The sequence below is a fragment of the Xyrauchen texanus genome, chromosome 34, assembly GCF_025860055.1.
Source record: "Xyrauchen texanus isolate HMW12.3.18 chromosome 34, RBS_HiC_50CHRs, whole genome shotgun sequence".
Lineage (NCBI taxonomy): Eukaryota > Metazoa > Chordata > Actinopteri > Cypriniformes > Catostomidae > Xyrauchen > Xyrauchen texanus.
The window spans coordinates 29,869,032-29,882,364 of NC_068309.1; the positions used below are offsets into that span (position 1 = coordinate 29,869,032).

At 37.8% G+C, this 13,333-nt stretch overlaps 1 protein-coding gene across 1 annotated transcript; it reads right to left on the bottom strand.

The window, feature by feature from the left end:
- Positions 1–1,118: 1,118 nt before the first annotated feature.
- wdr55 (WD repeat domain 55) lies at positions 1,119–12,181 on the bottom strand. The gene is made up of 8 exons (XM_052104672.1): positions 12,143–12,181; positions 11,563–11,705; positions 11,332–11,432; positions 11,076–11,163; positions 10,792–10,971; positions 9,236–9,335; positions 7,047–7,216; positions 1,119–1,958 (listed from the first exon to the last, which is right to left on the bottom strand). The coding sequence occupies exons 1-8, from the start codon at positions 12,179–12,181 to the stop codon at positions 1,634–1,636; spliced, it is 1,146 nt and encodes a 381-aa protein (XP_051960632.1). The 3' UTR covers positions 1,119–1,633.
- Positions 12,182–13,333: the final 1,152 nt, after the last annotated feature.

Here is a 13,333-nt window from a genome sequence, read left to right on the forward strand (position 1 = left end):
ACCAAAAAATACTGTTTTCAAACAACCTTCGACTCACTCTCTCTGATTCCCTATAAACAATAGGGAATATTAAATAAAAGGTGATAAATGTTTAAAATTGTAATAAACAAGTCCACTTTAACATATAGACACTGGACAGAAAGCGTGGTAGAGGAATCAGGTCGTCCGATAACATAGCCGAAATGAACAGCAGCTAGGTGTGCGGGAGATCCATTACATGAGGTAGGATGGATCTTCTGGTAAATATTAACAATATAAATTCTGATAATCTTACAAATTGTTCTGGAGCTTGACAGTAACTTCAAAAACCTGTTACAACACTGCTTACATGGTCACATAAGCAGCTTTCAAACTAATTTCAGAACAAAAACCCTGGAATAACCAATTTTCGTAAGTGCATGTAAACGTGATCACTGACAAGCACTATGGCCCAGACTTTTTGGGTCAATTCAGATGGTTTTACTTTTCCTAGCTGCTACTGATGGCGCTTTATGCTAGCAACTTGCAAAATACAGTTTCTAGTCCCATGGAAACATTTCTAATAAAATGTTTACTCCACTGATGGTTAGGTTTAGGGTTGGGGATTGGGTTAGTCTGTAATAAAATATGCATTCCTGTTGACTGTATTACATCATTAATATCTTAAAAAGCATGGGCACTCCGACCGGTCTGCATTTACGCAGCAAGCTGCGATGCACTGAGTGTTTCCGACACCTTTCTATAATGCCCAGCATTACGTTTTTCTGCAAGTTGTGCTACAGAAGCTCTTCGCTGCCCACACGCATCAATGAGGCTTGGGCGCCCATTACCCTGTCGTTGGTTCACTGGCTGTCCTTCCTTGGACCTCTTTTGGTTGGTACTAACCACTTCTGGGAGTACCCCACAAGACCTGCCGTTTTGGAGATTCTCTGACCCAGTCGTCTTAGCCATCACAATTTGGCCCTTGTCAAAGTCACTCAGATCCTTATGCTTGCCTATTTTTCCTGCTTCCAACACATTAAATTCAAGAACTGACAGTTCACTTGCTTCCTAATATATCCCACCTCTTGACAGGTGCCATTGTAACAAGATAATAAATGTTATTTACTTCACCTGTCAGTGGTTTTAATGTTGTAGCTGATCAGTGAATATGATGATGGGGACATGACAATGCACTGCATAGTAGGAATGAAGCTTTGTGATGAGTCTTGCATACTCATGTCATTGCATTTTTATTTACCGGGCAGATTATGTTGCCAAGGCCTTCCTTGTTCTTTTGACAGAAGAGATCAAGAATAGACAAACTCTAATGATTGACAATGATGGTGTGGCTTTCTTTTCCTTGCCTCAACATGACAGGGCATTTCAGTCTAGTAAAGTCAGCCTACTTAGCCAATCAGCTTCTATCCTGTGCCACTGCCACACCTTTCTAAAGCTACTGCACGAAAAGGTGGACTGTAATTTGTGAATAAAAGTTTCACCAGATCTTGTATGCTTTTATAAAACTTGTCAATCCTGGTTCTTAAAGGTTTATGAGAAACTGATCTGAACTTTGACATTAAATATACATGACAAATGGCAACATTGCAAAACAATATCGCAATAAAAGTACACAGTCATCAACAATTGTTTTCAGTCACTTCCACTGTCGCTGTCACCGCAGTCGTCGTCGTCGCTCCTCCTCCTCCTCTCCTTTCCCTTTTTGTTCATTTGTGTCCAAAAGACCAGCAAAGAAATTTTGTCCTGTATCAAATGCCTTATTACTTAGAGCTTTGAGGAATCCATCTTTTTTCTTTCTCCGTCGATAATCATTCACTTTCATATCAGGAATGCTGGAGATGTCCCAGAACTTGATCAGCTGGTCATGAGCACAGCTAGCCAGAAAACGTGTGTCTCTAGAGCGGGCAATCTCCTCAATGGGCTCTCCGACGTGTTGTCCGATACTGCCAACTACACGGTTTGGTAAGATACTTATCGCCCTGCAGAATGAAGAAAACCCTTTAAAATTCATTTCTGATTTCATCTTAAAGCTGAAGTACAGAGGCAAGAAAAAGTATGTGAATCCTTTGGAATTTACTGCATGTATAAATTTGTCTTGAAATCTGGTTTGATCTTCATCTAAGTTACAATATTGAACAAATACAATCTGTTATAACTTATACACCTACACATTTTGTTCATATATATATTATTTTTAACAAATATTGTTCTTTGTCATATTGACCCATTAGTCATTCACAGTGTAGGTTGGAAAAATTATGTGAACGACTAGGCTATTGACGTCAACAAAAGCAAATTAGAGTCAGGAAGTGGCAAGCCTGGCATCCAATTAGTCAAATGAGATTGGAGGTGTGGGTTAGAGCTACTTTGACTATTTTTGCTATTCACAAGAAGCATCTGCTGATGTGGACCATGCCTTGCAAAAAAAAATACAAAATCTCTTAAAGGCCTACAATCAAGTATGTTTGCTTTGCATAAAGCTAGAAAAGGGTTACAAAGTTATAATGAAGAGCAAAGATATTCATCTGTCCACAGTTAGACAAACTGTCTATAAATGGAGAGGATTTATTACTGTGGCTACTCTCCCTAGAAGTGGCCGTCCAGCCAAGATGATTCAAACGGCAATCCGCAGAATGCTCAGTGAGGTAAAAATTAACCCTAAAGTGACAGCTAAAGACTTGAAGGAATACGGTGGTAGAAGGGGAAGTACGGTGGAGGGAGCTTCATGATTTGGTGCTGCTTCGGGGCCTGGACCGCTTGGCAACATCGATGGGAAAAATAATTCCCAAATTTATCAAGATATCCTTCAGGATAATGTCAGGGTGTCTGTGTACCAGCTGAAGCTCAGTAGGAGTTGGGTGATGCAGCAGAACAATGACCCTAAATGGGTAATTCTCACAAACAACTGATTTCAACAAGGCCACATAAGATTTTTAAGTTAATTATTTAGTTTCTTTTCTTTTGTAACATGGAGAAGTCTGAAATTATTGTAAACAGTAAAATTAAGACAGTATTTTTACAAAATTGTGGCCAAAGATCTTGCCAACATTTATTAGATGCTCATATATGCAACAAATAATTATCACTCATCTCATTACCGAAACACACCTACCAATTTCACAATTTTCAGATGAACCAAAACCGTTTTAAAAAAAGTTGTATATGTAATGACTGGTATAAGGATAAATTATCATAATTGCCATATTTCTTAATTGTTAAAATTTCTTGGCTGTGTAAATATATTTTTTATGTGTTTCAGCAATGATTAAAAAGTTGCAGTAATGACAATACATTAACACTTCAGTAAAATTGTATTTAAAAAATTGACAAGATACTTGCGTCCGCCCATAAGCAATTCAATCATTATTTACACACATTAGTGGCTGTTAATATAAATATGAGAGCATTTTGTCTCATTTTGTTCCCCCATCAGATTTACCCTGTTGAACATGTTACAGTATAATCACTTAGATTGCCTTTAAAATTGTGATACACTCAAGTCAAGGCTATTAGGACACCAGCTTTAACTGTATAAAAAAGTACTGAAGAACAACTGAAGGTACAAGCAGACTTAAATCAATGTTTAAGAACATTTAATTATAATAAAACTTTGTATATTTTACTAACAGTATAGAAGCTAATGAAAAGCAACATTTTATTAAAAGGTTAAAATTATAGCAAAATCGGATTTTAAAAAAAAAATATATAGACCACAGATTACATTTTCACAGAAACCGGTCTCTTCCACAGGGGCTAGTGATGAGTATGAGACCTCAGAATATTTTGCTAACAGTAGAGAAGCTAATGACTCAGAAAAATTATATTCTTGCATGCAATATTTAAATGGTCAATAAAATGGTTAAAAAAAAAAAACATATGTTCTGACTGACAAGAGAACATTTAACTTATTTTGTAAAGTGCCAAATTCTATCAACAATTCAAAGTCAACACACACACACACACACACACACACACACTGCATCTGGAAAGTATTCACAGGGCTTCACTTTTTCCACATAGCCTTATTCCAAAATTGATTAAATTCATTATTTTCCTCAAAATTCTAGAAACAATACCACATGACGACATTGTGAATGTTTGTTTGAAATCTTTGCAAATTAAAAAAAAAAAAAAAAAAATCACATGTACACAAGTATTCACAGCCTTTGATCAATACTTTGTTGAAACATTGAAACATCTTTGGCACCAATTACAGCCTCAAGGCTGCCCCTGCACTGTCCCTTACAGTGTCTATTGTCCTGTTCATTGGTAGTAATTTATTGTACTGTCCCGTACTTTTTGCACACGTTTGCACGTGCCTTTATATAGGTATGTTATTTAGCCTGTATAGTCTCATGTGGTTCTGGGTTTATCCTATATTGTTTTATGTAGCACCATGGTCCTGGCAAAGGCTGTGAATACTTATGTAAATAAAAAAAATTGTATTGTTCTTTTTCTCAGTTTTAATAGCCTGTTTTATTTATTCAAACAATTATGGACATTTTGTTTGTATATAGATACACAGAAAAAAAAAAAAAACTTTAACAATCTAGATCTCCATGTCCCCCAATTGTTCCTGCTCATCTCCAAATGGGATTTCCTGCATTTTCCCTAATTGCAGATTAAATTATTAGACCTATTAGTATTAATATTGTTATTGTTCTTAAGAATATAACAGCATTGTAATAATTCATCATATTTTTTTCTGTACCATGTTATTCTTAATGTGCAATATTCCATGGCTATTTGTATCACAAAACCTTGTGTCATATTATCCAGGCATTAATCCAGACATTATATAAAGGGTAGTTGGTTTCGGGAGTCTGTTTGGAATATACTTGTTCCAAAATACATGTGCAATTATAAATAGGATGTATATTTATGCAACAGCGTCCTTTACTCATCTCACTTGCATAAAAACAGATTATATCCTCCTCAGAATCTATTAACACCATGGAAAGAACAGAATAAAACAGTTATGCCAAATTAGGTAAATTAATGCTTTAACAGCATTCAATATATTAATCTCTAACAGCTGAATGCATGACAATGGTATACATTTTTAATAAGTTTGTAGAGCAGCAACAGCGCCACCTAGAGTGAAATTATTTTTCATTTTAATTTTTTTTACGCACTCTGTGTGCATGTGTAAATTTCGTCTGAAGTTTGAGTCACAGATTTGGTGTGTACAGGCCTTTAGTGCGGGCCGCATATTGAGGACCCCTGGCACATGTGTTAAGAGCTATAAGAGTCTCTTTACATTTATTTTTTGACATTACAGATTTTAGCCAGCAGTGGGTGGTAAAAGACCATTTTTGTGTGTAATGTGAGCCAGGTGTGGTGAAGTGAGTCAGTGTCAGTCAGTGTTTTCATTCATCAGCATTATGTGATCACTCCGATTACTACTAAAGCTAGGAAACAGCTTTAAACTAACAACTTCAGCATTAAGGCTCATTGCAGCTGAGAGACACAACATTGATTAATTACACAAACTAATTAAAAAAGAAAATTACTCTTGCACACTGGCTACTGCAAAATAGGGAAGATTACCCCAGCTTGGATGGCTATTTTTCCACAGAGGATATAGGATGCATTTGGCCAAAATGACATTATCTTCAGAAAGCTGACAAATACACTACAGGATCTCTGCTTGGGAGTGGCAACAGGTAATATATATATTTTATCCAGTAACTTGTTAGAAACAGCCCAAGTGATACTAGTTAAATAGTGACATTTTTGAATTACTAATGAAGGCTTGGGCACATTTCAGTAGCTCGGCTGACACTGTGGTTTCGTGAGAATTATAGAATCATAGTTTCGTGAGAATTACCCAAACATCAAAGTAAATTCAATACAGATGGACTTAAAAAAAAAAGAAAATACACCTTTTGGAGTGTCAGAGTCCAGACCATAACCCAATAGAGATACTGTGGAATGACCTCAAGAGAGCCGTTCACACCAGACATACTAAGACTATGTCTGAACTGAAGCAGTTCTGTAAGGAATAATGGTTCAGAATTCCTTCTGAATGTTGTGCAGATCTAATCCGCAGCAACAGGAAATACTTGGTTGAGGTTGTTGCTGCCAAAGCAGAATCGACCAGTTATTAATTCCAAAGGTTCACTTACTTTTTCCACAGTACTGTGAATGTTTAATGGCATGTGTTCAATAAAGACATGAAAGATTACAACTGTTTGTGTGTTGTTAGCTTAAGGACATTGTGTGTCTATACTTGTGATGAAGATGAGATTTCATTGTGTCACAAATTAATGCAGAAAAACAAATTCCAAAGGGTTCACATACTATTCTTGCCACCTTAATATGCAGAGACAACTATAAACCATTACTGTAAGCAAAGTATAAAAATTGTGGCTCTGTGGACCCTGTAATCAGAGGTTAACTGGTGTTTTTGAGGAGGGGGATCCTTAACTGCCTGACATTGCTCAATCAAAGACAATTGTTTATAACAATTGACTCTATTAGCAAAATACACCAATCAGCCATAACATTAAAACCACCTGCCTAATAATGTGTAAATCACCCTCATTTCGTTGGTCGAGCTTTGTCAGTTCGAACCAGTCAGGCAATTCTCTGTTGACCCCTCTCATCAATTGCCAGACTGTTTCAAACTGACAAAGTCTACAGAAACTCAGATAACTGCTCTGTACAATTGTGGTGAGAAGAATAACATTTCAGAATGCTATTCTGAGATGCGAGTTGGCACTGTTTTGGTGCCACGAGGGGGACCTGCACAATATTAGGCAGGTGCTTTTAATGTTGTGGCTGTTCGGTATATGTAGAAAAGTGATTTGGACTCACATCTCACATTTTTGAAAATGGTAAGGGCCTAAAACCCTCCTGAACACTGAAAATTTTCATTTAAATGGCTCAGAAGTGAAACTTGAATTCTCTTTAAATGAACCGATGACTATGATAATGTTCAGTCTTTTATTATGGTCATATTTGCTATTTAGGAAAAATACCCAAAGAAAGACAATTAATAGAAACAAGGATGGTAACACTGTAACATTATAAAAGGAACAATTCATATTCTACATGTGCCTCACCTGATTACTCCATCCATAGAGGCAGCACACAGTATACTGTCTGTAATGGGGACGATACAATCCACAGATTCCGCCTGAAGTGCAAAACGATCACTGGTGGCACCAAATCCATTCCAGTTGAAAATGTATATTGTGCCCTCACTGGAACCACAGACAACTTTACGGCCTCGCTGTGTGGCAAAGAAAAAAGATTGTAAATAATCTGTTCCACAATATCTCTATTCAAGTAATCAAATTGGCCAAGAGGTGTGTCAAGACTGCTCATATTTAGTATAAAAGCACTGGGATGCTTCAATGTATCACTTCGCTTGTCATATTGTGTATGAACTATGGTTGCTACGATTATAACATATATAAATAATAGTTAATTTCCCTTGATATTGTAAATGTGATTAATCATTTCAATTAAAAGAGTGCTGCGACATCCTGAAAACCCAAAATACTTAAGCTTTGTGTTCTAAAGCCTTTTTTATCCAGGTGAGGTTTCTTATTTTCGAGTGCCACTTTGCATTTATGCACACAACTAGCATGTCTGTGACTGGTTATAATCATTAAAGGGATAGTTCACCAAAAATGAAAATTGTCTCATAACTTCCTCACCCTCATGCCATCCAAGATAATAAATTCTCCTCCCCATCCAATAGGGGGTGATATGCAAAAGTGAGTACACCCCTCATATTTTTGTAAATATTTGATTATACCTTTTCATGTGACAACACTGAAGAAATGACACTTTGCTACAATGTAAAGTAGTGAGTGTACAGCTTGTATAACTGTGTACATTTGCTGTCCACTCAAAATAACTCAACACACAGCCATTAATGTCTAAACCACTGGCAACAAAAGTGAGTACACCCTTAAGTGAAAATGTCCAAATTGGGCCCAATTAGCCATTTTCCCTCCACGGTGTCATGTGACTCGTTAGTGTTACAAGGTCTCAGGTGTGAATGGGGAGCAGGTGTGTTAAATTTGGTGTCATCGCTCTCACACTCACTCATACTGGTCACTGGAAGTTCAACATGGCACCTCATGGCAAAGAACTCTCTGAGGTTCTGAACAAAAATTATTGTTGCTCTACATAAAGATGGCCTAGGCTATAAGAAGATTGCCAAGACCCTGACACTGAGCTGCAGCATGGTGGCCAAGACCATACAGCGGTTTAACAGGACAGGTTCCACTCAGAACAGGCCTCGCCATGGTCAACCAAAGAAGTTGAGTGCACATGCTCAGCATCATATCCAGAGGTTGTCTTTGGGAAATAGACGTATGAGTGCTGCCAGCATTGCTGCAGAGGTTGAAGGGGTGGGGGTCAGCCTGTCAGTGCTCAGACCATACGCCGCACATTGCATCAAATTGGTCTGCATGGCTGTCATCCCAGAAGGAAGCTGCTTCTAAAGATGATGCACAAGAAAGCCTGCAAACAGTTTGCTGAAATAAGCAGACTAAGGACATGGATTACTGGAACCATGTCCTGTGGTCTGATGAGACCAAGATAAACTTATTTGGTTCAGATGGTGTCAAGCGTGTGTGGCGGCAACCAGGTGAGGAGTACAAAGACAAGTGTGTCTTGCCTACAGTCAAGCATGGTGGTGGGAGTGTCATGGTCTGGGGCTGCATGAGTGCTGCCGGTACTGGGGAGCTACAGTTCATTGAGGGAACCATGAATGCCAACATGTACTGTGACATACTGAAGCAGAGCATGATCCCTCCCTTCGGAGACTGGGCCGCAGGGCAGTATTCCACCATGATAACAACCCCAAACACAACTCCAAGACGACCACTGCCTTGCTAAAGAAGCTGAGGTTGAAGGTGATGGACTGGCCAAGCATGTCTCCAGACCTAAACCCTACTGAGCATCTGTGGGGCATCCTCAAATGGAAGGTGGAGGAGCACAAGGTCTCTAACATCCACCAGCTCAGTGATGTCGTCATGAAGGAGTGGAAGGGGACTCCAGTGGCAACCTGTGAAACTCTGGTGAACTCCATGCCCAAGAGGGTTAAAGCAGTGCTGGAAAATAATGGTGGCCACACAAAATATTGACACTTTAGGCCCAATTTGGACACTTTCACTTAGGGAAAAATGTACTCACTTTTGTTGCCAGCGGTTTAGACATATATATAAAATCTAAGACATTTATAAAATAATAATAATTTATTATAAACACCTTAAACGTGCATGTATACACTCACCTTCATTATGGAAACAGAGGTGAGATCTCCACTTTGGAATTCAGAAAGAAATTCAAATCTTCGTCTCTTTATATTGAATACACCCATAGTTCCATCACCACTAAAATTAAAAACCAAAAGCAACATAAATACACCTACATATAAAAATATTATATGTACCTGGATCAGTATTGGCTACGAAACTGATGTTTTTAGCCAGATCGGGTATTGGTCCGACGAGTCTGATCCCAATACAATATTGTGTGTGTTAGTCATGGTAGTTACTGTCAAGCTCCAAAAATAACATAAAAGGACAATAAAAGCACCATTCAAGTAGTTCATATGACTTGTGCATTTTTTCCCCCCCAAAGTCTTTTAACTCTTTCCCCGCCAGCGTTTTTAAAAAAAAGTTGCCAGCCACCGCCAGGGTTTTTGACGATTTTCGCTAAATTTTAATGGCCCGCAGAATATTTTCTTCCATGAATATATGAAGATGCTATATATCAAAATAAAGATCTGGGCCTCTGCTTTTAGGCAAAAAAAACGATTTTATTTTATCTTCATTTGTTCTTTTTTTATTGCGACTTGAACAGAGGTCGGTTTTGTCAAAAAACAACATTTCAGACAAAAAGCTGATAAAAAGGCATGTTTATGTCTGATATTTTGAGCTTCTCAATACTCCACTTCTTCATGTTTGAGACGATCGCAGTCTGTTTCTTTGATCAAAGAGTTGCGTACTCTTTCAAAACATGCGGAGGGGTCTTCCTCACCGTATAACACCTAAAACACGGAAACCCGGAAAATTCCGTGTTTGGTAGGGAAGCGTTTTTTCATAAAACACGGAAAATTCCGTGTTTGGCGGGGAAAGGGTTAAAGGCAAACAATAGCCTTGTAAATCGCAAAAGACTGCATTTAATAAGTAAATACAGTATATAGTCTGCATGCGCAGCACATTTCAGTGAACCCTGTTCAGCTCTCAAAGCGGCAAACAATATGAACATCTCAGATGTACATGCTCAATAGATCAGTTAGCTTATAACATGTGACCCCCAAAAAATAATTAGAGCCAAACTTAAATGTCTTAATTTTATTCCTTTAGATAACAAAATATCAAACCAAGTGGAATTTATTTTAAATTAAGATAACAAGCAAACTTTGAGCAAAACTTAAAAACTAAAAGTTTGTTAGGCTTTAAATGATAAAAAAGCAATAGATCAAAATGAAGACAAACACCCTTTAGACACTTGTCCATAAGCCTGTGGTTCGTTACTCGAGAACTTGAGGGCAACTGGCTTAATACATCCACTAAAAATCACCTCGAGACCAGTTGGTTAATAGTCATTCCAAAAATGGCTCAGAAAAGTGAAGTTAGCTTAGAAAATGTCTAGCATCATTTGTTTGCAGATATCAAAGGGTTTGATCTTTTATTTTTAAATGTAACAGCATTTGTAAATTTTTAAGTGTCCAGAAATTTGAGGCCACTGTATATTTGTAAAAAAATTAATAATAATAAAAGTTGGAGTTACACTACATCGAGTCATCCGAAACAATGTCATTACTAACCACTTTAACTGTACCTGGAAGTAAGTAATGTTCTCTTGGCCTGGTCAACAGTAATCTCACTGATATAATCCTCATGATGCTTCAGATCCATGAACGATGTTCCTTTCCTCATGTCCCAAACCTTTAACATGCCCTCATCATCTCCTGTCGCAAACACATTCTCATCGACCACCAGCAGAGCATTGATGGGCACCCTGAAAAAGAGACAAGGAAAATATTAGTCTACCTTGCTAATAATAACTTACTAACTGTAAGACTGCAAAAATTGGCTTCATTTAATAGGAGGAAAATCAGGTACTTGTGAGCTTTCGGGATGCGTGTCACCAGTTTTCCAGCCTCCACATCCATGATGTGAATAGCCTTGTCTTTAGACACACTGAACAATTCTGTAAAAACATAGAGAACATCAATCACTTGTAATTCCTTGCCATTCATTGTCTATAAACTTTCCACAATAAGTCAATGCAAAGACATGCTTCATTTATCAGTTGACCAGTTATTCAAATAGCATAAATCTGAACATTTGAATGAATTGAAGTGTTGCAGATACTGACTCTGTCCATCACTGGAGAAGACCACTTTCCTGCAGGACTTGAGATGATGTCCTGATGACCAGAGCTCCTTGTTTTCTCCTTCGGTGCATGAGTATGAATATCTGCAAACATGTAAAACCATGAATCAGATTTTCTGCTTCTAGGCAACTGGGCCCAGCAATACAAAAAAATACTCATACTAGTTGTGCTTGTTTTTTTCAAGATATCTGTGACTGCTAAATAAACACTTACAGATATATATCTCCATCTATATCTCCAGCTGCAAGGATGTCTTGGTTGGGATGAAATGCAAGTGTGTTGACAATCGCCTCTTGTTTGATGTCCTCTGGTGTCTCTCGTATCTTTGGTGCTTTGGGTTCTTCTGCAATCTCCTCCTGTAAAACGCCAAAACACATCTGATAAAAAACATCTAAGATACACATCAGACAGCAGCACTGCAGTCAGTTCATACAGAAAAGCGCTGTGAATAAATACATTTCTACAATAGCATCTGAAACGGACAAATATTGATTTTAAATGATGAATAAAATGATGAAAGAGTCCAGCTTTAACGTTAATGCTTTACGATAGAACAAAAACTTGCAATAAACAATTGTATCTTTATAAATAAACATTAGCCGAGAGTAAAAGGCTGTATTGTTAACAAATGGAACCTAAATGTAAATTGTTACCCTAGTTTGTTGATAACAGTTTAAAGGCAATTTACTTATTTTACAATCAAGCATTAGGTGTAATTTGAAAGATCTTAAAATATATTTGCACATAAAACTGTTTATTAACGCCTGATATGTTATAATACAAAAAGTCTCACTTGTTCAGGCGAATCCTCGTGTTCGTTGGAAGTCGCCATCTTTCTTACGGCAGCTACGGCGACTCGGAGGTCTTGATTTGTCGCGAAAAATAAAATGATTCAGAGAAATGTTGTCACAAAGCTTTGCATTGTCAATTCATTTACATATTAAATGTATGGAATTAATATCTGGAATTATAAACAAATACAACTGCAGACAAAGAGATATATTAGCTACACGACCATTTAAACTATACAATTGTATTTAAATTATACAATTGACTTTACTGTGTACTTTCAAATATGAAACGGACTCATTTGTCCGTTTGTTCCATTCCCCCTTATAACATCTATGTCGCAAAAGCCACCTTATAAAGCATGTATACTTCAGAGATTTGCACATTTCTTTTGTCCTTTTACGGACTCTTACGCCCATTTAAATGCACGTGTAATTACACAAACGAGCCTGCAGATGTCAGCAAACGCACACATTGCAACTTCGGCTCTTAGAAGCCACCCGCCATGTCATGATGTAGTAATAACATGGAAAGGTGTATCCTTGTATTCGAATACAAGCAGGCCACAATACAATACGGTTCAATTCGCTTATACCAACTGCAGGGATAGTTCTTTAAAGGAACTTGATGTTACACCTACAAAAAGCACCATGATATTGTCAGGTTGTTTTGGACATGCTGTTGTGTGTACTATGGCATTCCTCTTTTTTTTTTGTTATTGGAATATTTGTTGCCTGACTGCTCTAATGAAACACATTCTGATGTCTTTAATTACCAAGATGCTTTCACCAACAGAACTGACACTCACTGGATGGGTTTTGTTTATCTCTGTAAACTCCAGAGACTGTAGAGCATGAAAATCTCCTGAGATCAGCTGTTTTCGAGACGCACCTGGCATCAACAATCATACCATCTATGCACACTAAGTCTTCTCCATTCTAAAGTTTTATTGCAAAAACTAAACTTTTTGACCATGCATGTGTAACGGATGCCAGCTGAAAGATAGCATTTAGCATCCTTGATAGTGCACCCGCCTCGGTTCCACGCAGGAGACGCTGGTTCGAGTCCTGTACTGAGCATGTAGAACAGGAGCGTTACAGTGGTGCTGTGACCCGGATGGGAGTGAGGTTTAGGGGCGTGAGTGTAATGGTGGCCAGCTGAAAGATAGCTGTGCAATGTGTATAAACCTCACTCT